We start from the raw sequence: 25,027 nt of genomic DNA on the forward strand, positions 1-25,027 counted from the left end.
AAAATGCCTGCCGGATAGTACTGTACTATTATTATATATTATTATAATCTCAAAATGTGTGTGTGTGTGTGTAAGAGAGTAAAAGAGAAGCAGAAAGATGCACTAAGGGGCATAAAGGTATTCATTTTATTATTCTCAAAAATAAATCCTTTATATATTTAATGTTATGAAATCTAAGATACACTCATAAATCACTTTTAAGAGAAATACAGAGCAGGTTTGTCAATGGGCCTGGCAAAAAAGCCAGGGAGACCAATTAGGAGATTAGCTTATTAATTAAATCCAAAGTGACCTAAGAGTGTTGATCATGGTTACCGGGGGAAAATTTAAAACAAAAACAGGAAAGATATTCTGTTTCAACACTAGGCTGCCTGTACTTTCATTATCATTATGCCTGATCATACTTATTTTCCTGAGGCTCTCCACTAGTGGGTTAATACACAGCAATCTTTCAATAAATGTTAGCTGCTAGTTGTTACTCTTCTTGCTGTTGTTGCAGAGAAAGAATGCTTACAAGAACAATTCAAAAGTATCACCTACTTCCATGTTGTTCACATTTGAGATTTACATTGCACCTGCTTCCCAAAGACTGTTATTTGTGAATCTACCTGATAAAAATCCCTGCCTCCTAAAAGCATTTCCATTTACTATACCTATGCTGGGTTTATCAATGTTAAATACAATAGAAATAGTTAATGTTCACAACCCTGAAATCTCATTATGAGTATCCTTCTGAGTTCATGTTGTAGTTTTAAAAGGTCTTCTTTCGTTGCCTTATTTTATGATCAGCTATCTGTTAAGCTGGAGTGCTTTTAAAATTCTGTTGGAAATGCCAGCCTTATTTCTGACAGGACAGTTAAAGTATCTAAGCAGGGCCATTTCTCATACACTGATAAGTTAAATTTAGTCATTTTTGTTTTGAGACATAGTGACTTCCAAATTAGACATTTTAATTTAGCAGATAAAGTTAAGAAAGTTATATTTTGATTTGTAAAGGGTCCTAGGTATTCTTAGTGTGCTCTGAGTATTTCGAATCCACTTAAAGCTGAGCTTAGCATATAAAAATATATATATGCTTACCTATTAAACACTCTATAGGATTTCTGTCCAGGGTATCTTAAAGACTAAGGGTTGACCACACCCCAGTAACCACTCTCAGCTAGGTAGCCTTGGCAGAGTTCAGCTCAAATCAACATTTATGGGAGTTTTCCTTGCTCAGTCTCCAAGTGCTGTTTTGAGAGTGGTGAAAAGCCCTCCTTTCCCAATTATGTTTAATTATTTTTTCTCCCGATTAAATTTAATTAATCACAACTCCTATATTATCTCATCCATCTACTTAATGACATTTCTTAATAGTCTAATAGATCGTTTTTATCTTCCCTTTCACTGATCTAATTCCTGGATAACTCCAATTGTTTCCTTCCTTCCTTCCTCTTAATCTTCCCTGACCTCTCTACAAATTTGCTACCCCCACTGTGCTGAAACCCTGAAGATCACTTCTGGCCTCATTAACACAAATTTTAACAACAGTCACCAAAACCTGAAACTGAGGAAGGTGTGTTTTCACCAAGGTGACACTGCTTTTACTGTCCCCCTAACCTTTTCCCCGTTAACTTCTTTGACAACCTTACCCTGATATTCTCCTCTCACTATCTCTCTTTTTTCATATTTTAACCTATTTTTACAATTCATCTAACCGAACTCTACCTCCACACTACCTCTGCTCAATTCAAATTTTTTACAAGTTTTCTGAAAACACCTCGTCTTGGCACATATTCCAAAATGCCTGTGGTGCGTTTTTCTCCTTCCTTTTCTGTTCCTGGGACAAGCATTTCCGATTCCTTCACCACCCAGCTAGCTCCACCTTCTCTACCCAAGCACTGCTAATCACTCTTGCCTAGGTTATTCTAGCAGGGTGGCATTTATCAAACTGTACTGTGTAATAATCTAATTACGTGTAGTTTCTCTTCAGTGCTTTGCTCCTTCAGAGCAGGGGTTCTCCCCTATTCATCCGTGTAATCCTAGAGCCTAAAAGTACGCCAGACACTCAGCATTTGCTAGATGAAGAGCTAATGGCTCCAACTTGAGCTGCTTCACATTCACATTTACTGCCCATCTATTCCCAATGCGGCAGGTCCCGCTCCAATTCCACAAAATACCAGTGACTGAATAGGCTGGTGGCTCTTGTAGAGGCCAATACAATATTTAAGATTGGCTCCCCTTGTCGCCTTTCTAAAAGGACATTTACTACACATTGAGGTCACCGTAATATACAGGGAGGTGGGAAGCACGCGCGCTCGAGGTAGGATGAGCACAGGTCGAAGTTACTGGGAGGATAGGAGAGGGAGGCACTGCAGGCAAAGGAATCAGCAGAAGCACTCGAGACTGCGTACAATTCAACAGCTGCCCATTAAGCCGACTAGAGCGCCCACCTGGTCTCGGAGAGTTTCCAAGAGGGGCCGTTACACCCATGAGACCCAGGAGCCCTGTTCTCGCAGGCCAAGGTGTAGTAGTCATCCCTGCGAGTCCAGGCAACGTTCGGCAACCTGGGCGGCTAGGCCGAAAGATGAAAGAGGCAGGGGGGGGGGGGAGTAACGGGCCCAGCCTGTCTCAATGGAAGGGTGCAACCTTGACATAGGAGCAGTGGGAGCCGAGGTAGCAAGGGGCGATCTAGGCGCCCCCCGCCGCTCCCCAAGATGGAGTGAGACTCTGGGCCGAGAGCGCTCTGAAGAGTGAGAAAAAGCAAAGGGGCGCCAGGACCGACCCGGGGCCTATTCGAACGTCAACCGCTTCTTACCGATAACTGAGAAGCCGAAGTCTCAGACGACGCTGCCGCCATCTTCCTGCCGACCTCTGCAGCCTCGGGAGGGTCCGGGTTCGCGTGCTGTTCTTCAAGATTCGAGAGCCGCCCGCCAGGGGCGACCCTAAGCCGAACCCCTGATGGCAGGGGGTGGTGTGTTCGTCCCGGGTCTGGAAACCCCTACCACACACCCCCACAGGGCCGCCCACACTTGGAGTGCACACCAAAAGCGCAACACGTCCTAACGGACGTCCTGGCTAGCCAATCAAAAAAACCAGACGACTTCCGGTGGTAGCAAAATCCGCCTCTTCCCTCATCACAAGGTAGAGGGCCGCGGGGACTGGGCTGGCTGGCTACCGGGCGGCTCCTGAAGGGGTTCTGCACAGGTGCGGGCATTCTCGAAGGGGAAGCATGGGCGAGGGGTTGTGTTGTCTCCATTGGCGGTTGAATGGGATGACTAATAAAAGAGAATGCGAAGCTCAAAATACTCCATGACTTCCCTTGCGTAAATCGCCGGAGAGAGCGTATGTTTGACTCGGGGACGCCCCTCCACGTGAGGTACTTATCTTTCAGCCAATAACAAATAGAAGGAGAGGGAGCGTAAAGATTTGGTCCAATAGAAGTCACGGGAGAAAAAACAGTAGGGGCAGAGAGTAAACCTCCGCAAACAACTGCCCAATTGGATTCGGAAGCTCCCACCCAAACCTGGGACCGGTTGCTAGGAAAAGCTGCGACCGGGACGTTTGGGCGGGGTGAGTTTAAAGCGGCTTTCGCGCTCTGAGAGCGTCGGGCCTTTATTGGCCAGCGACTTCCTCGCTTTGTGGGAGCTCCCAGCGTAGCGGGGCTTAGGGGTTGGGCGGAGCGACCGATGACGGAGTAGCCGCCCCAGCCAATCAGGGGTGGGGAAGGGAGGCCGAGGAGGAAGCGGATCCGTCGCCGCGCAACTAAACCGCAGCGAACTATCCGCTTCGTCTCCCTCCGCCGCTCTCGGGGCCTAAGCGGGAGCTGCTGGGACGGCGTCACTGGGTGGGCTGGGGCGGAAGTGGAGGCGGAGGGAGACGGCTGCGTCTGCAGTACCTTAGGCTCTCGCGTCAAGGCTCTGGTGGGCGCGGGGGAGGGGGAGGAGGAGGAGCCCGCGGCCCGGGCGGCGGCGGCGGTGGTGGCGGCGGCGACGGTGGTGGTGCCCGAGTTCCCGGTAGGGCCCCGCCTCGGAGCGGGCGGCGGTGGAGGAGGAGACTGAGGAGCAGGATGGCGGCCTCGGCCCTGTACGCCTGCACCAAGTGCACCCAGCGCTATCCCTTCGAGGAGCTCTCCCAGGGCCAGCAGCTTTGCAAGGTCCGTGGGCGCTGGGTGGTGGGCGGGCGGGGTTTCCTCGGCCATAGCCCGAGGGAGCTGGGTGCCCGCTGCACTGCAGCCCCTCTCTCTTCGCCGGCGCCTTGGGGGTTTGGAGCCCTCGCCTCCTCACTCAGAGACCCCGTTATCCGAGGACCTGGGCATCAGCTGGGAAAGCCCCTGAGAGGAAGACGGAACCCTGCCCTCTTCCAGGCGACCCAGGATGGGGCCGGGCCCCAGCAACGTTGAGGGGTCTCAGGGGTGGGGCTGCGTGAGGCAGCCACCTGTCTATGCCGCAGAGACCCCGGGATGGAGATGTTTTCATCTCGGTTTTCTGTCTAGTCTGTCCTCTCCTTCCACCGGGAGGCAGAGGACGGTGTTTGCACTTTCTTGCTAGGAACCTGAAGCCGCAAAGCTGGTGGCATCCTTCTTCCCTGTCCAGGAAAGCGAAGCGTCTGGCTTGGGAACAGAATGCTCTATGATTTGGAGCTCCTCCCATCCCATTAAAGCCGGGATGCTGTCTGTGAGCAACGGTGCAAAATAATAAGTAGTTTCACATTTAACCAATCCTTGGAATCGGCCCTGACAGCTTTTTAAAATTTATCTGTTGCGTACCCCCGCCCCCATCTAATAAAGACAAAGACACCTAAGCCTTCTCTAAGGAATTACGCTGTAATTGGCTACTTATTTGATAAATCACTCAATTTTCTACGTTGGGGGACAGATTTTATTGATGTTTTAGGCATTTGACTAGGTTGGGTAATAATTTTCCACCAGAAACGTGAAATTTTGGGGGCCTTGAGATAGATAATGACTAACATATTGTCTTATTACAGGAATGTCGGATTGCGCATCCCATTGTAAAATGTACTTACTGCAGATCAGAATTTCAACAAGAGAGGTTTGTATATTGAACAGTTTTTGATTGTTAAAGACGAAGTATTGTCTTTAAGGAATACTTGTAATCCCATATTTATGTTACAGTTTTTTTTAAATAAAATGGTTTAGTTTCTAAGCTTTAAGTTGTAAGCCCTTTCTGCATGGTAGGAGAGAGAATGCTGACCAAAAATTAATGGGTATTTTACAGCTAGACTTTATACCTGAGGAGATAAAAAATAAATTATTGCATGGAAAATGTACAACCTTGCTAACGAAAAGTGCAAATATAAACTGTTACTGTTAAACTATTAAAAAATGGCAGAACGTTAGTGCTGACATGGACCTGAGGAAAGGTCTATAGTGTTACCAGCTACCTTCCAAGGGTGAGATCTAGTAACTTGTTACCAGTGGAAGAACAGCACATATTTCTTAATGGAGTGATTCCTGTTAGAGCCTCAGTGCATGCACAAGAGCTTAAGAGAACAAATAATTTCTTCACAAGTAGGTGTGAGCATCATAATAGTGGAGAGCACCCAGTGGAAGGTTAGATAGGCACTGGTGCTGTGCATAAATAGTGGCAAGTGTGAGGATTTTGGAACTAGATAGAAAACAATAGGATTTTTTGATTTGTTTCCGTTTAAAGTACACAATAAAAATGTATGAAAACATTTATCTTAATTAAGGGGAGCATATTTGCATAATATACAGCCCTAAAAAGATCCTTACACTTGCATTTTTAAAAAATTCTTACTCTGTGTTAGAGTAAGTTTTAAGTACTACTAAAGCACATGGTACACTTCTACTAATAGAACGCTTTGACTGCTTGCTTTAGTTCAGCATCGTGCTGCATAAGTTTCATCATCTATATACAATTTCCTTTTCAGCAAAACTAACACGATTTGTAAGAAGTGTGCTCAAAATGTGAAGCAATTTGGCACCGTAAGTATATCTTATATTTTCATCTCATTTTATTGCTGCTGGTCAATTAATGTTTTCACAAAGATGGACCTTTTAAAAAATATGTATTGCTATGTTCTTAAATATTTCAAGTACCAAAATATTTCAGGAAAGAAACTTTCTATAGAGAGTCTTATGGGAAGATAAAATTTTAAAACAGTCATATTATGTGCATGTTTATATATATTGAATTTCAGTGGGGAAGTTATGATTTTATTCTTTAAAGAGTCAAATATAGCAAACAAACTCCTGGTTGTAGAGAACCTACTTATAAGCTTTGCATAACTGTACTTTACCTCTTCCTCAGAACCTCTGACAATTTTTGTATAGTGGCACAGTTCAGGCATTTAGTCACAAAAGTCAAGAAGTTATCCTAGTATAAGTTCTTTTCTTATATGTATATTACAGTTATTATTGGTATATTACAGTCATGATTAGTCAAATTTCTGGCCTTAAGGGATTCTAAAATCTTCAGTTGTCTTTTGAATATCAAAGAGAATCAAGGTATGTTTGTTATAGTTATGTGGAATATGCTTGTGCCAGTTTTTTTTAGTTGAAAACTCACCTACTTCTTGCATCAGCTGTACCTACATATGATAAAAATTTGTTAAATGTATTTTGAATAAATGATATAGTAATTAAGCTAACAGGATATTAAGTTAGTAGAAGTTCACTCCCCCAAATACTGGATACATGAAACTTTTCTGTCAGTGTGTACCTTTGTTTTCATTTATTGAAACGTCTTTACATGTAGCTTTTGTATTATATAATATACTATGCAGGTCATAAGTACATTTCTCACGATCTTATTTAACTATTTAACGAAAAGTTTAATGAGTCTAGAAATAAATGTTAGCAAATGAATAGAAACATAATAAATGTCTTTGACTATGATAGGGCAACATACTTCACAGAAAACTTTTTGCCTATTAGTTTCCTTAATTAATTCCTAAAATATGTCCTGTTCACTGGGTATATTTTATGCAGCAAAATTTTAGTATTTTAAAATGTCTCAATTAAAGAAAATATATATCTGTTTTTCAGCCTAAGCCTTGTCAATACTGTAACATAATTGCAGCATTTATTGGTACCAAGTGTCAGCGTTGCACAAATTCAGAAAAAAAATATGGACCACCTCAGACTTGTGAACAGTGCAAACAACAATGTGCTTTTGATCGGAAGGAGGAAGGAAGAAGAAAGGTATGTTTAATGTATTTTATGACATCTTCTGGAAATTAAACACAAACAAGTTGGAAGTTATTATACTTAATATATTACTGAAGCTTGATGTATTCTTTGGGTCCCTGAAAGCAGGTGGTTAGATGAAAGTGCAGGAACAGTGCATTTTCTCCTTGCTGGCATGATATGTAGATTCATGTTGATCAGTTGAGATTACTATACTTTAAAAAACATTCTATAGTGATAGCTATTCTGTACTATTTGGTTATCCAGTATTTTGTGTGGGAGAATTACTAACTGCTTTTAAATCTTTTCAGCTACTTACCTTTTTGCTGGTTACTTGAAGTTGCTGGTGTGAAAATATACCTGATGGCAGTTTAACACATGATTCAAAGTTAGTCATGTGCCTTTTGACTTGGGGCTCATATTTTATACCATTGTTTGTTTTTCTCTACCTACAGTGACTTAAAAGGTATCTATATGTGTGTGACATTTCTCTGCTGAGCATTCACACAGGCCTCCTGATGACTATCAGTTTCAGTTGATTTGGAGGATGACTGTCTCTTTGAGGGGCTCTGCCATGTTCCTCCACAGCAATATATGTACCCTAGTTGTAAGACATGTTCCTCCAGCACTTCTCATTTGAACAAATAGAGGATAGGAACTTAGTTTTAGTCTTAATTTTGGAAAGAAGTCTCTTTTCCTCCCTGTTGACACACAGACACTGGCCTCCCATTGTCTGTGAGAGTTGTGTTCTATAAAGTTGCTGCAAACACTGAGTTAGTGAATAGAACTGTTGCTCCTACGGACAGTACAGGATAGGTCCCTGCCTCTGGTCACAACGTGGTAATCAGTAGATCGGTACCTAATCTTGTTTTGTTTTGTGTATGTTTCTGTTTAAAGACACCTTAATATATATTGTTGATTGATTAAATCGAACTCATAGCAAACAGCACTATAACTAGGCCTGAATGAATCTTATCTAACGGGTATTTTCCACATAAAGTACATCACAGCCGCCTTATGCTTAGGAACACTGTACATCACTTTAGCACTACCTTTGGGGACCATTTTAACAGTGAAATCACCAATAAAAAGCACAAATGTGAAAAACGTGATAGTAGGTAGATTGTGAAAAGGATACTTGTTTACAATATGAGAGCTGAAGAAAGGCAGTAAAGCGTCACCTTGTTAACCTCATCTGGGAACATTTGCGGTCTAGCTACACAAATTTTTTTGCTGTTCTGTGCATGTGGGTGAATGATCACAGAAGTGCTACAAATTGATTTAGGGGTGACAGATAAATTTTTGCTAATAGGTGGTGAATTTGCCAATACAAAATCTGCAAATGAGAGTCGATTCTATGTCATTCAGTCTCATTTTTTCTATAAATTAACAGTTTTGCTTTCATGGGAAATACTTTGTCATTTTAGTAGTTACACAGTAATTTAAGAATTTATGATAGTGCTTAGATAAGGTTTCTTTGAAGTATATCATCACGTTATGCTTATTTTCTAGTAATAAGAAAATAAGTTTTCCTCTCCAAATTTAAAAATGCCTCAAAACTAATGGAAGTCCATATATCATCCTTTCTAATTTTATGATCCTCTAAATAAGCATTTCCCCAAGTTTCAGAAAAGTCTACTTTTACTTCCATTTTGCAACAGTGTGTATGTGTGTGGGGTGTGTGTGTGTGTGTGTGTGTGGTGTGTGAGTATGTGTGAGAGAGAGAGAGCGCGCACATGCACACCAGCAGTTGAGCAGTTTATCTTACCTGGTTTCACTTACAGCCAGTTACACGTACATTTAATCTAATATAAGTATTTTCTTTTAAAAGGTTGATGGGAAGTTATTATGCTGGCTCTGTACTTTATCGTACAAGAGAGTTTTACAGAAAACAAAAGAACAAAGGAAGAGCCTGGGATCGTCACACTCAAATTCATCTTCTTCATCTCTTACTGAGAAAGACCAGCATCATTCAAAACATCATCACCACCATCATCACCATCACCATCGTCACAGCAGTAGCCATCACAAGTAAGTACTTTGAAATTGTGTTTTCCAAAGTCCTCACTGGCATTTTAATGCCAGATTTTGGTGTTTAACTTTTTGTAAATGCTAGCTATGTGCTTGTCTGGTTTCCATTGTACATGGTAAGCTTCTTGTGTGTTACCATGACAGCTTCTAGGGCTGTTCCCCACTTTATTCAGTGTATAGAATTACACATAATGAGTGTATTTAGTTGTTTACCATAAATATAAAGATAGGACTTTTAGAGAATTACAATATAAAGTTATGATCATATAATGAAGTCAAAATACAAGTACATCAGGGTTAATTGATGCTTCATTGATTCATGTTATCAAAAGCCTCAATATTCTTCTTTTGTTCAAAGAATTGTTAGGATTTTACTTGTAAAAATTTTATTTACCTCAGTTACTATTAACTTTTTTTAGTTAAAACAAATTTAAACCAGTGACTAGGAAATGTATTTTGTATTTTTGGAGAACAGATTGTAACACTGTCATTTGTGACCATGATGGAAGCATTCTAAACCTTGAAGGTTCACAAAGTGTGAGAAGTAATCTTTTTTACTAATGGTACTTTGCTTTTTTAAAAAACAGACAGGAACTCTTCAAATATTAACAACTACTTGATTTTTAAATTGCCTTAGGGAGAAAAGTTACATAGTAGTAGTATCTTAACCTTTTATGTGTGTAAAGTTTTTTTAAAGTGTAGCTTTAGTCTTCATGGACAAATCAAGAATATTAAAATGCAAAATAAACAAAAAAATTAAAACGGAGAAGAAGGGGACATGATACACACTGATTTTCAGGAGAATTTATTTTTTTTCACAAATTTCTCTGAGCCTTTTTAAAGTTCTAGACAGTTTAAACAGTTTCATTTACAGAAAACTGATGCCTGCCACAGTTAGGAACACATGAAGGTATTTGTGGAATGTAATGTAGTTCTGTCTAATTAACAACATTTGATTCTGAATTATAGGCAAGCACATATTAGATTATGGGGCACTGAGATATTGATATTGAGGCACTGAGATTGTTTGCTTCTCTAGCAATTTTTCCATTTGTCTCACAGTGTTGTAGTGCTTTCTGGATGTAACAGTGGTAGACTGCATAATAACTTCTAATCTGGCTACTTTGAAGAAATCTTGTGGCCTCTATATCAGTGTATCCCAAGGAACAAAGGAATGTAAACCTTCCTTGTTTTTGCTTCTTGCTTTAGGAAAAAATATGAGGAAATAACTACCATGACGATAACTGCCAGACCTAAGACTCAGCTGAAATGTCCCTTTCCCTTGCCCTTTACAGATAAATTTGTTTTAGCATGATGTGAAAGGACACACTCAGATTATGTTTATAAAGATCAAATTTTGTGACAGTAACTTAATCTTTTGAAATTAAGGTTTCAGAAGTAAAGGGAAAGAGAATGGATTGACTTTTTATTTTCCTTTTGATTATTTAAGATATGCAAATACTCTTTTGTATTTGATGAGTAGGCAACCAGTTTGTGGAGCCCTATCTTAAGTTCATTGGATAAGGATGATTATGAAGAGCTTACATATTGTGATATATAGTGATGAGGGAAGGAAGAAACTCAGGTTAATATGGATGCAAGAAATAGCCCACCTCAGAAAGCTGAGATTCTGTTTCTGTTAAGTCATTATTAATGTGATTTTTCTCATTTTGAGGTCTGGATAGTTCTATTAATTCATGTGTGATTATATACCTTGCTAATGCTTTTAATGAAATTTGTAAAAGAAACAAAATGGCAACTGAATTCCTCAGTAGGGTTGCTGTTCATTGCCACAAGTAGAGAATAACTCAGGTTGAGAGAATTACAGCTGCTGTTTCCCCAGCTTGTTATTTATAGCTGATTCTTAAGAACATGGTTAAAAAGCTTCTACAGCTAAAAGAATAGTAAATTTTATATACACACACAAACATACGTACATATTTCTATTTTGTGTATGCTAACACTGTACTAAGTGTCTTTATATAAGTAACTCATTTAATCCTCATTTTCCCTATAAGGTATGTTTTATATCCATTTGACAGATGAGGTAACTGAGGCTCAGGGATTTTAAGAACTTACAAAAGGTCACACAGCCCAGGTCTTTTTAACATCTCTTATATTGTATATACAGTGGACCCTTGAACAACAACGTGTTTGAACTGCATAGATCCACTTATATACTCAGATTTTTTTTATTTTTTACTAAATATTTACTACAGTTCTACATGATCTGTGGTTGATTGAGTCTGTGGATGCAGAATCTCCTATATGGAGGGCTGACTGTAAAGTTAAGTGCAGATTTTCAACTGCACAGAGGATCAGCACCCCCAAACCCCCATGTTGTTCAAGGGTCAGCAGTTTACGTGGTGTGCAGTACATAGGAGATGCTCTGCACGTGTTGAATGAATAAGCTAGAGGTTAATGAAGGATTGGCCGATGTGAAAGTACAGAAAAAAAGTATGGACAATTCATAGTGAGTTATAAAGTGGTTACTAGTATTGCGGCATAGTGGAAAAGAAGTAGTACTGTAGTAGTAATTATAAGTAAAAGTAAAATCAGTAGTTACTATGAGATTTCCCAGTATTTTCAGCATGACTGCTCCAGAGTACAGCCTAATGAAAGATGAGACTCTGGAAAAGAGTCTTAGGAAAACTAGGAAAGAAAGAAAAATTCAGATATTTCCTGGTTCAACTTGACACACTATTGTGAGCAACTTGAGTTACTCCAAAGGAATCTCTACGTAGGATTATTAGGAAGGCTTTAACTTTAAGATAAAACATCTGTCTGAAATAGTAAGGGTAGCCTAAGAATGATTTTCAGACTTTGTCATTATAGAACCCTGTTGTGGTGGTTTTCATGCTCATATACCCTAACCCTTAATATGATATTAAATTGAATTATTGAAAGTCCTGATTAAAAAGAAACTCCAGTCCCCATCATCTTACCTTTCTTAAACAACTTAAGATGGCTAGTAGTCATTTGATTAGAATTTATCTTATTGGAATGTGAATTATTCAATATATATTAGCTTAGTCTGAAAACTTAGTTGAATATGCCTTTCTCAGAACAAAAGAATATAAACATATATAATTTGATTCCACTGGGAAGAATGCTGTTAAAATGTTGATGGGTTAAATAAATGTTATTAGATATCATCTGTGTATTTTTCAGAATCAGCAATCTGAGTCCAGAACAAGAGCAGGGACTGTGGAAACAGAGGTAAATATGTTAACATATTTTCTGAAGTATTTTGACATGTATTTTTTAAGATGTGATATTCCTTTAATTTTGTTACTTAGGCTTTAAAAAAACTGATGTTCAGTAAAACTTTAGGGGAAGAAGAATAACTTTTCATTTGATGCCTCTGCCCTTTTTACTCTAATTATTTTTATTAATGTTTGGTTTCAGCCATAAATCCTCTGCAGCAATTCAGAATGAAACTCCAAAGAAAAAGCCCAAATTGGAATCTAAGCCATCTAATGGAGATAGGTAAAAATGAATTCCTTTAGTGCTGTGAAAATTCAACTTAGTTGAACAGTTATGGCTGATTGCCAATTATTACTAGGTAAAAGAATAGAACATGTATCTTCTACATTGACTTCTTTGAGTCACCGAGAAGAGTGAACATAATCAGTTAAAATTTTTAACTTAATTTTAGCAATAAGAAAGTGGCACTGAACGATGTTCTATTTGGGGCATAAATTTGGGTTTTGAAAAAAAGTCTGAAGAGAGAATATTATCTTAATTATTCTTCAGTGAAACACAAAACTAATTGTGATATTTGAAATTGACCTGCTTGGAAAATGTTTTTAGATTTAAAGTATTTTGAGAGTGACTTTGTTTTAGTTCATTAGCCACAAGTTTGCTGATGTTACTGTACAAATTGGCTGCCTATTGCTTTACACTAGAAGTATTGACCCCCTAAAAGCTAATACTGAATTATATTTCTGCAGGTGTATGTAATGTGTGCCATTAGTAAGGTAATTTGCCAGTTGCATCCATTTCTGTCAGGTACATATTTTTTTGCATTAGCCTTAAGGATGTTTGTGGAATTGTCTAATTTATGCAATTTGAACACCTGCTAATTTTCCTTCTACTTTATTTAACTGTGTTTTACTTTTTTTCTTTTTAGTAGCTCTATAAATCAGTCAGCAGATAGTGGGGGAACAGACAATTTTGTCCTTATAAGTCAACTGAAAGAAGAAGTGATGTCACTTAAACGTCTCTTACAACAGAGAGACCAGACCATTTTAGAAAAAGATAAAAAGGTAAGTACATGGTTCACTGAAGCCTGATAAGGTTTACATCTTGACTCTTGCTTGATAATTGCAAATTTTGTTAGACTTTCTTCAATAACTTGGTCATGTTTGTGGTACATGATTCTTATAAGACACAGAAGCCCAAATTGGAACGTAGGCCATCTAATTACGATATGTAAAAGTGGTACTTCAGAATTTTAGTTCTAAGAATCAATTGAGAGCTGATTAGAATTCTAATAATTTCTGAACATTAGTTTTCAGTAAGCCTGTAATCTAAAATTAGATCTAATGTCTTAATTTGAAAATGAGATGTAAATGGAATATTATGTCAATTCTTTTGGTATAAGAAAGTAACTGAATATAGTCTAATATACCAATTATATATTTATTTCAATCAAGATCAAATAAGTGGAGAAAATTAATGCTGTGGGAATTTCCTATGTGGTAATGATTAACAATAGGTATCTAAGATAGGAAGTAAGTGTACTTATTGGGACTTTATCAGTTAGATAAAGAGGAATATCGAATATGTTGTCTGTTTAGTGAAAAGTTCTAATACTTTCTGTGTGCACTTGAGCAGAATTTTACCTGTTTGGGCCTCAGTTTTCTCATTTTAAAAATGAGAGTATTAACACCATCTCATGGGAGGATGGTTGTGATTAAATGAGAATGTAAAGTGTTTACTTACAGCTTCTGGCATGTATAAGTGCTCATAGCTGCTATTACTGGGGTTTGGTCTTCTTTGAGGGTAGAACCTACTTCTGTACTTGTCTTATGATCCTAGACTGTCTGGCTTGACCTATTTCAAACATATCATTGCAATAGGAAAACATTAAAAACGTTCTTTTAAAATTATGAACAAGATGTGTTTATGAATATGTAGTATGTAGCTATCTCTGAGATTCCATAGTAGTGCTTGAGTCTGAGTTGGCTTTTACTTCTGGCTTTCATGTAAAAAATGTAACTTTTATGTTAACATTTTCCCACGCCTTGATGGTTAATGGATTTAAATTTATTTTAATACATTTGTACCTTACCTTAAGCAAATTCGATGTATGAAATTTAGGATTGACATAAGGATAGTTACGAGTATTTTATTTTTTAATGGTTCTTTTAGCTTAACAACAGAATATTTTAACTTAGCTTTAATGGAAATTTGTTTTACACACAAAATATTAGAAACATTTCTGTTACACAAACAGGCCTATCTGTACTAACCTAGATAAAAGTTGAATAAAATGGGAAGTTTACTATAAAATAGCAGTGATTCCAAAACTACGTAGTAATGAATTGTGGAATTTTGGCTTTTTTAGATTTTTTTTTCAAGTATCACTATTCTGTTAGTGCAGTTAGTGAAAAGTTTTCTTGTTTTGTTAGTGTTCCTTTTTTCTTAAACACTAATGGGGATGGAAATTAGCAGTACTATGAGGAAAATAACTGTAAGCCTAAAATAGCTACATACTTACAGCTTTTTTAAATAATGTAAATGTAAGACAACCACATTATTTTCTAGAATTTATTTCACTTTATTCAGTGACTTCTAGAGCCAGCCATGTACTAGATCATGAGGATAAAAAAGTGAAATAAGACATGATTCTTATCTTCCAGAAATTCATAATCTGGAGGCAACTCACAGTGTAGTGATGAAGATATCATAGCTTATCTGATGTGAACTGACATTTCAGAACAGGAATTCCTTTGTAATGTAGAAAGCAGGATTCAGTTATTCTTTGAATTGGACAAAAAGTGAGAGCTTTTATTCAGAAAATCAGAATATAGGGCACTGTGACTTCCTTTCTCTCTTTCTGGTGTACTTCCTTGTTTACTGGCTACCGGGTAATTACAGAAAAGAACCTGCAAACCTTTAAAGCTTACGTAATGAAAACCAATTAAAATTAACCAGAAGCTTTCTTCTGCCTGGTTCTTATGTTGAAATTATATAATACCAACTTATTTTTTAGTATGAAGTCATGAGATTTTGTATCTTTATGTATGACATTTATATTTATGGAAAAAATTGTCATATAGCTGTCTTTCCTTCCTCAAATCACCATCTTTTTTCTTACGTTGTCTAATTTAGGCCAAATTTTAAAGTAACCCCCTTTCCTTTCTTATTCCATGTTAGTTGTATTTCTGTGCTTTTTTCTCCATTTTTACCTCAAATCTTAAGTAGTATTGGATATGGAATTCTGCACATAAATTTAAAAATAAAAGCAATATAGCTTTTGGTTGATAAGACTGTTCCTTTATGTACTTGCCCAGTGTGAAACTTTTTTCTTTTTTCATTGAAAGATTATTTTAACCTGAAACCAGTTTTACTGTTTACTTTGTTTATATATAATGTGAAGTATGTTTTAACTGAAGCATTTTCCAAGGTATTAACTATTAAGCTTTTCTGTTGGCATACCAGTTGCCAAACTGCGTCCAGTGAAACCACATTTAAAAAGAAACAAAAAAGACAACTTCTCAAAAGTTATACTGATGTTTCAATATTATCTTGACATTAAAATTGTATTAGTGTTAAAGTAGTAAATTAGATAGAATTCATCATTTCACAAAACAGAAATTCGAGATAAGTTACAAAACTCAGTAAACTGCTGTTAACATTCTCCACTTTTATAATGAATTGTGAGTTTATTGTGAAAAATATTTAACAATGTTGTGTTTGTGCATATGCATATATATATATACATGTATATACATATATATCTATATTTTTTTTTTCTTTAATCTTTCAGTTAACTGAACTTAAGGCAGACTTTCAGTACCAAGAGTCAAACTTGAGAACAAAGATGAACAGTATGGAAAAAGCTCACAAAGAAACTGTGGAACAACTCCAGGTAAATGAGATTATTTATGTAAACTGTTAGGCAAGGAGGGGTAAACTTGGTTAATAGTATTCTTTCTCTTAGACTGGTATTGGTATCCCTACTTTATGCATATCTAGAGCATTTTCAGCTTTGATTTTGACTTAAAATACCTTTTAATCCTGCTCCCATTAAAAGTTATTGCCTGAAATCACTTGATAAGGGGATTCAGTAGATTAGTTCTGAAACCTTTTGCCTAAAGTTCAAATGGGGTTCTCAGAGGAGGATATCACTGAAGTACGTTCAGTTGATCCTCAGGTGAAAAGCAAAAATTAAAAATCAGATTCATGAAACTAAGGTGAAAGTAAGGTCCTCAGTACATTGTGTAGTTCTTCCTGTTTCCTCCCAGATAACGGGAGGAGAGGTGGGGCTACAAAACCAATTTACGGGACCTCGAGTGGAGGAAATTCATGCTGCATGCAGAGATGCAAGGCCAAAGAGTGCACTTTAACCTCTGTACTGTGATTTTTAAAGTGCCAAATAGGGTTCTGCTGTATCCACAGCAGGGAGCCTCTAAGGATGTAGGCCATCCTCGGAGTACTGCAGAGGATACTCAGTAGGGTGTCCATATACAAAACAACTGAATGGTGATGCCGAGAGTCACCACAGTGACAAGGAGGGTGGTTTCTGAGGTCTGGAGTGCAGAGATGGAGAGCATCAAACAGAGATTTAGGTTATTCCCTTATTTAAGCCTTTTTTCACCTAGGTTTCATAAATTTAGAAATCAGACTACACTAAGTTAATCATATGTTTTATCGATTTATACATTCTGACATTTGTAGAATTAAGTCTTAAAAGCATAGAAGATGGCAGCACACAGACTTTAGGCTCTTGATGGGAGAGTGTAGCTTGGGAAGGAAGGAATTAATATTGCCCTGCTTTTTTTTTTTTTTTTTTTTTTAAGATTGTAATACCAAGGGATATTTGCTATTTCCTATCTTTTGGTTTTGTGTTCTTCATACTTTGAAAATAGCTTAAATTGAGTAAGATTGTAAAGTGGATTTAGGAACCTGTTGAAATTCAAGGTAGAGATTGCCTAGTCGTAATGCTGATCTTACTATTACAGAGAATTCTGAAGAGAAACTTTCGTAGAACCTGACACATAGTAGGAATTCAAATAATTTTTGAATGAGTGATGATTTATGGAAATGCCCATCTGCCCTCTGTTCCAAGAGATTGCCCATTTTATATATTAGGCTTCTTATACATTATTGTTTCTCATCCACCAGCAAGCAGTAGTTTTATGTTATTTTACTCATTCAGTTATTAGTGCTGAATGATTACTGGAAACAAAATCTTCTGCATGGTGATCTCTGGTTTAATGTGATTTAGCCAAGACATGAATAAATCCAGAATGACATGACAGAAAACCTGTGAGCAGTACTTAAATACGATAAAACTTAGTACTTCTCACTGTTCAGAAGAGCAATTCGTTGTTTCATTTTTGTAGTTGTAAGCACAAGGGAACTTCGCTTTGACATCTTAGTCTGATGGGTATCTTAAGCCTACCTCTTCTTGGTTGGTAGCTGAAGTTTCATATAATTTAATAATAACTAATAATTATATAGAAGTGTACATTTTCAGCATAATTTTACATAGGCTGTCTTATTTACTCCCTACAGTAACTTTAAGTTATGTGGTGTCCAGATGAAACTGTGGTCACAGAGTCAGAAGTGACATAGAAACCTATATCTTCTGACTCAGATATAACTATACTTTTCTGCTGTTCTGCACTGACTCCCACCTCAGGTTACTCAGGTTTTCTACTTCATCCTTATTGTCAGACCACTTCCCTTTATCATTTGTATATTACTGGTGACATTCTGTCACAGTTACGTATCCTCTTTTAACCCCACTCCCTTTTAGCAACCATGTATGTACTAGTAAGGTTCTCCACCTAAGTGAATAAACATAGTGAAATGTTTTTCTTTTTGTCATAAGAAACTGAATGCTGAAGCAGAAAATTTATCTTGTTCTAATAACTCTCAAAACATTTGAAACTACCAAACTTGAAAAATAAGCACTGAGCATCACAAGAAAAAAATTGTCCAAAATACCAAAAAAAAAAACCCCAAAAAACAAAAACCCCACAACAAATCCCAACCAACCAAACAAAAACCAAATTGTCTAAAATATCAAGAAAGCCAAATAAAAAATATACTTTCATTGAGGAGGTAAGTTGATAAAAGGGGAAACGGAATTAACATTTGAGTGCCTACCATATACCAGCCACTGTGTTAGGCTAAGTGTTTTGTATATTTGATTAGTTCTTTCAACTCTTGTTGAGGTAGATGGTGAAGTTGCTGTTTTACATATGAGAAAATAGACTCCCAAGTTACATAGCAGATAAGTGGCAGAGCCAGGATTCAAAGCAGGATCTGTGATTCGTAATCCACATATTCTTTTCTTGAGGCCACATTTCTGAACATTTTTAGCTTAACTTGCTTAAGAGTTCTTAAATAATTGATTTTTGCATGGTGCATAATAAAGAAGTAATATTAGTATAAAAATTTTAATGCATATATATTAAATATTACTATAAAAAATATATATATATAGATAGATAGATTTTTTTTTTTTTTGCGGTACACGGGCCTCTCACTGTTGTGGCCTCTCCCGTTGTGGAGCACAGGCTCCGGACGCGCAGGCTCAGTGGCCATGGCTCACGGGCCCAGCCGCTCCGTGGCATGTGGGATCTTCCTGGACCGGGGCATGAACCCGTGTCCCCTGCATCGGCAGGCGGACTCTCAACCACTGCGCCACCAGGGAAGCCCCTATAAAATATATTTGAAATGTACCAAAATAAGAATAAGACAGGTTTGGACTTGTCCCCATTTAACAACTGACTTACTGTTTATTTTTCTTAAAGGCTTTTTTCTTACATAATTTATCAGCAAATAAATTTACTAGTGACGTGATTAGGAGACTGAATATATACATGCAGATTGAAAATTAGCTGCTAAAGAATTAAAAGGAAAAACTTCTTTCAATACCTAAGGTTTGAGTTCTTGTATTTCATACTTAGAATATGAAAATTATAAACTCATTGATTTTTTGTTTTTTTCTTGATGAATGAGAAAAGATAGTTTGAAAATTAACTCTTCAATGCTTTGCTGTGTCAGTGTAAACACTTTTGTATAACTTACAAATCTGACAGAGATCTCTTTGAGGCAAGTTTGCAGACATTTTCCTTTTTTTTATGCCCTTCATTAATTTGTATTTTAAAATTTCTGTTTCTTAAGATTCCTTTTTTTAACCAGTGAGTCTATAATAGTTATATATTGAATAATATGTAGCAAACAATGAAAAGAAAACAACTTATAACTACCATGTTTACTAGGACTGGTCAGCTGAGTAATACACCAATTGATAATGGTCGCGTGCACTTGACTTCCACTAACTGCCAGGCATTCTCACTGATTTGTCATCTGAGTTTCTCAAACTCTTTCTTTTTAAAGGGAAAATAAAAATCCTTCTAAATTCTTGATGATTTTCCAAATTTGAAATTGAAGCCCTTAATTATTTAATAATCATGGAATAGAGAAATGCTATTAATCATACAGTCGATCATTAAAAAATGATTTGACTTGCAAATGTAAGATAGCTAAGATATTTGCATTTTGGAGGTCATGGGTATTAATTAGGGAGAATTTGATTGGTGAAGGGTTGGGGAGTGGACGTACAAAGCCTGGGAAAAGTTTATATTCTATGAAACTGCTTTAAGATGGTATACTGAAAAGGCAGAGTGCCATACAAAGGCTAAAATTAGAGTAGAAGATAAAGCACTGAGGTTAAAAAAGTGTAGATAATAAAAAATCTTGAGACCTGTGAAGGAAAGTGGTTTTCAAACATAAACCAGAGGATATCTTCTGAAATTTTGTCAGTGCTCAGATTCCAGACTGTTGTCACCATTCTCCCTGTTTCGGCTCAAAAACTCCAAAAGCATTTGTGCATTAACATATTTGTATATATGGAGGGTCCTTTATTATCTACATTGCCACAGTTAAGAGATTACACAGGGAGATGGATGTAGTCAAAATTTGAAAATATTCACTGAAGGCCCCCATTTATACCTTCCTCCTCACTAAACACTAGTGACTGTCATAGCACATTGGCTTGAGGACAGTGTGTTTGCCAGTGGTGGATGGAACATTTGAATGACTTGCAGATTCACTTCAGATTGATGGCAAAGTGAAATCTTGAATCTTTGAAAAGAAATTTCAGCCTTTCATGAAAATGAAAACAGTGATGATGTGTAACTGCTCAAATTATATCACAGCCAATACCAAATAACTGTATGCCAATTAAAGGAACAACAACAAAAAGACCACAAAGGGTGGTTGTGATGGGTGCTTCAAAAAGTTTTCTTTTGAATATCATTAAGTTAAGAGAGTAGTCCCTTTGGGAAAGTGATAAAGTCTGAATATTTTTGCAAAAAGGGCCTCTTATGCTTGCTCGATAAATAGGTAAACATCAAAATGAAAGACTTTGTAGAGTTTGTCTGAAAATAGCCCTCTCAAGTTATCACTTGTTATTTGATCTTACTAATTATACAACAGTACTTATATTCATAGTTTTTGTTTCATGTTTTTCAGATAAAACAAAAATATTTTTCCCCTATTTAAAATTTTGACCCTCTTTTAAAGGGATTCACTTTAAGTTGCCTTTTGTGTAACCAATTATATTTTTGGACAACAATTACTTTAATATTGCCATTACAAAGGGGGCTGATAAACGAATCTAGGATTTTCCTTCTACATATCCAACATTAAAGAGATGAACCTAAATATATCAACTCTTTCATTTATTCTGTTAGTGTTTCAGTAAAATATTTGAAATAGTATTCTTCATCATAACTTAATGTTTGAAACATTTTTACTCATAAATGTTTTTGTCTTCCACAGGCCAAAAACAGAGAACTACTCAAACAGGTTGCAGCATTGTCAAAGGGTAAAAAGTTTGACAAAAGTGGAAGCATATTAACATCCCCTTGAGAAGTGGTTATTCATTAGTGTTTCTGCTGAAAATGTAAAATTTGAAAAAAATTCTGTGAAGCCCTTAAATTCTGTGTAGTGGAAAAATATTTTTGCACACCAAATGGATTGGCATGTTTCCTATTCACTTTTGTAAAGGATATACAGCATTTTTTAAGTTGTATAACATTCAAATAAAACTTCAACTGGTTTGAAGCAACTTTTTAATTATTTGATATCCAGGAACTTTTTTGCCAGCAATAGTATTAAACAGTTGTAAGGGAGTGCATGAGTAGTGCTCTTTATAAAATACAACATGCAATAATAGAGTAGGTATGGTTTTCAGAAGTTAGAGCAGCAGGGCTTTTTGTTTTGTTTTTTGTTTTACACTATGCTAATTTCATATAAACAGTTTTCAATTTAGAAATACAAAAACTTTTAAACAAGAAAAATTGTGAACACTGGTTTTTTGGTAATTGTGTTTTTACTTTTCATGAACATGACTTTAGGAGAGAATCATGGTGCTTTTATTAAATGGACTTCAGAGTATATGTAAATATGTTTTTTAAAGTTACATCGTTACCATTAGTTAGTAAACTAGTATTTTCATTATTGGTATAGGAATTAATGTTTATTGTACAGTATCCAAGGTAAATGTGTGTGTTTTGTAAAAACTACTGTAGATTTTTACTTACAAGTGCCTTTTTGCCACCTAATGTTTTTATTTATAGGAATGCTGATCTTTTGTACATACAGTTTGTTTTAAAATCATGTTTAATAAATGTTTGTATATAAATGCATATGTACAGAAGCCTATTTCAAAAGGAAATCAAAGTTGCTAGTAAAATGTTTGCGGTTGCATTAAGAACTGTTAATGCATCTAGACTTTAGATGATTTTGTGGTTTGTTTCTGTGTGATATGGGAAGCTGTTGGTCATTTAATTCATTGAATTATGTCAGAATACTTCCCAAAAGATTTAATTTTAAATCACTTCTGATAGAATAATTTTATTTTTATGTCATATGGCTTCATGTTCATATTTTGTGTTACATGTTTTATTTTTCTTTTATTAAAATTTTTAAAAATTAATAATTTTTCTGCAGTGGTCCATATATCTGCTTTCCCTATACTATGTGGTTATCTAAGTTAATATTTATGTACACCATACTTAATTTGTAAGTTTAAAGCAAATCTGGAAAAAAATATCTTTTAAATCAATCTGTGATTATCTTTAAATAAATTGGAATCTACTGCAAGATTCAGGCACTATTTATAAGAAAATTATATCAGAGTCTTTAAAATTGTCTATAAAAGGTTAAGGTAGGGTGGGATAGGTTAGGAGAAGTTATTGACTAATTTTGTTCTAATCCAGTGGTTTTCAGCCTGTAATAGAATTGATCTCCTACTTAGTAAATGCCAGTTCAGAGTTTCAGTTCAATTTTAAAGCGTCAAGCGTCGCTAGATATACTGTATAGAGTAGAAGGCTCCTTCTCCTGGGAATTTATGGGCAAAGTAAATTTGTTTCAAGTAAACTGTTATTAAATTTATCAGTCTTGAAGCATTGATTATGAGTGTCCTATCAAAGATCCTCTTCCCGCAGAACACAGGATGATTGTAATAATTGTTTTTAACATGATTCATGTTTCAGTAGATTATTCCTTTAGTGATTCATTATAAACAGATATCAAATAATTCTTTGTCCAATTTGAAAACATATAACCTAGGGTAATTTTCAAGTGATAGTAAAATATTGAATCAGTCAGACTTGGAAGAATTAAACCAGTTTATTTTTACGAAATCTTCATGCAATAATCTTCCTAAACTTAGTATTCTCAACAATGATAGGTAATGCCTCCTTAACACAGATTTTAATGTTTTCAGGATTTGCTAAATTCATAATACTGTCATTACCTTTCTTTAAAATTTATAATGTTTGTATTCTGGTTTCATAGCCGTTTGTCAATCCACAGTGGTCATTATGGTTTTAAACTGTGTAATAGTTCTTAAACCTTGTTGGAGCTGCTACAAAAGAAAGGTGCCCCTTCCCCGTTTTTTAGGTAAGAGATTAAAAATTGAAATGAGTAAAGGCTAAAACCTTTTAGGGGCTTCACAGTATTTAGTCCTAATTAAATGCCCTCTCTTTATTCCATGACCTGGTTTTATAACCTGATTATTTTGCAGCTGTATAAACTAGTAATTGAGTCCCAGTCCTGAATCTGTAGTGTATTGACATAATGACCTGATATCCTCTCAATGTGGACCTGTAAGGAGATACTATGGTGTGCCGTATTGTGCTTTCTAGCCTGTTTTCAGCTATCGATTAGCATTTACCAGTGAGGGTCATTTTGGCTCCAGTTATTTATGTATTAATAGCCTGTGAATATTGCAGTCCTTTTTAGATTGTATTGGTCTAAATATGCATTCTGCAGTGAACCTGTTAAGCTGTTCACATGTATAGACTATTGAAATACTGTACCTGTACACATCTGACTGTTGACATTTTGTACTTTTTTTCTAAATCCAATATTTCACAATAAAAACTTGTCAAAAGCTTTGTATTGGTTTCCTATTGCTGCTGTAACAACTTACCACAAATTTAGTGGCTTAAAATAGCACAGATCAATTCTCTTACAGTTCTGGAGGCCAGAAGTCCAAAATCAGTTTCACAGGGCTAAAGTCAGGGTGTTGGCAGGTCTGGTTCCTTTTGGAGGCTCTAGGGAAGTAAGTGTTTTCTTGCCTTTTCTAGCTTCTGGAGCTGTGTTCCTTGCATTCTGTGGCTCTTTGCCCCCTCCTCCATCTTCAGAGCCGAAAGTACAGCATCTTCAAGTGTCTCTGCGTCTGTCGTCATATGATCTCTCTTTCGTCATAGTGTCTCTCTCTGTTCCCCCTTATAAGGACATTGTCGGGCACACCTGGGTGATCAGGATACTCTCCCTATCTCAGGTCCTTAATTACATCTGCATACTCCCTTTTGTCACGTAAGGTAACATAGTATTTATATATTTATATGTTCCAGGGATTAGGACTTGGACATCTCGGGAGACCATTATTGAGCCTACAGTAAGTTTCACCTACATTTTTCTAAAATGATGGATTTGAAGGAGTTGACTCAGGCCAAACAAATTTAATTTTCCTATCTGTTAAGACTGCTCTCATGAAATAGTTATTTTCCTGGAAAGAAATTATATAAATTTTTATTGTGCTATTTCAAAGCAACAATAGGTGAATCAAGCTATATGTAGTTGAGGTTTTTGCAAACGTTGGAACATGACTAGAACCATGCTAGATTGTTGGATAGGATAAGAGTTGAAGACATGACTTTAATTTCTAGCCTAGCTGGGGAGACAATACATGAAAAAATACCTGGAACTTAATTAAAATGCAATAGAAGCTAATAGCTTTTAGCAAGGGCATTCGCAGAATTGTGGGAAAGGTTAGTCTATATCATTGTTTTCTCAAACTTGAGCGTGCGTCAGGAGTCGGGGTGTGGGGCTTGTTAAGCATGTGTTGCTGGGCCTCAGCCCCAGTTTCTTGAGTCCATAGCTCTGGGATGGGGCCCCCAAATTTGCACTTAAAACTCCCAGGTAATGCTGATGCTTCTGGCCCAAGAAGTATACAAATTAAAAAAAAAAAAAAAAAGAAGAAGTTTAAGAGACAGTGAAAGACATTTGGGGAAGAATAAACTTGGAAAGTTTTTGGAGATGTATTTTAAAAGCAGTTTGGGTAGTCTCCAGTAGATTTTT

The 25,027-nt window shown here is 36.6% G+C and overlaps 2 protein-coding genes across 4 annotated transcripts in view; one reads left to right on the plus strand and one right to left on the minus strand.

Annotated features, from left to right (window-relative positions):
- Window positions 1–2,839, minus strand: part of CEP57 (centrosomal protein 57) — a gene marked incomplete at its 5' end in the record, with an annotated part of 45,211 nt that extends 42,372 nt beyond the window's left edge. For both annotated transcript variants that reach the window (XM_079709196.1, XM_079709195.1), the window contains one exon: window positions 2,798–2,839. In XM_079709196.1, the coding sequence (XP_079565322.1) occupies window positions 2,798–2,839 (42 nt within the window). The remainder of the gene's footprint in view (window positions 1–2,797) is intronic.
- A 1,209-nt stretch (window positions 2,840–4,048) lies between these two features.
- Window positions 4,049–21,304, plus strand: FAM76B (family with sequence similarity 76 member B; the record flags this gene model as incomplete). Of its 2 annotated transcripts, none has more annotated exons than XM_079708590.1 (10): window positions 4,049–4,135; window positions 4,969–5,033; window positions 5,896–5,950; window positions 7,013–7,168; window positions 8,985–9,184; window positions 12,356–12,403; window positions 12,593–12,673; window positions 13,317–13,452; window positions 16,182–16,283; window positions 21,215–21,304. In XM_079708590.1, the coding sequence occupies 10 exons, from the start codon at window positions 4,049–4,051 to the stop codon at window positions 21,302–21,304; spliced, it is 1,020 nt and encodes a 339-aa protein (XP_079564716.1). The 2 variants fall into 2 exon arrangements, with proteins under 2 accessions (XP_079564716.1, XP_079564717.1); XM_079708591.1 differs by having other exon boundaries at window positions 13,320–13,452.
- Window positions 21,305–25,027: the final 3,723 nt, after the last annotated feature.

Source organism: Hyperoodon ampullatus (assembly GCF_949752795.1).
Source record: "Hyperoodon ampullatus genome assembly, chromosome: 7".
NCBI lineage: Eukaryota > Metazoa > Chordata > Mammalia > Artiodactyla > Ziphiidae > Hyperoodon > Hyperoodon ampullatus.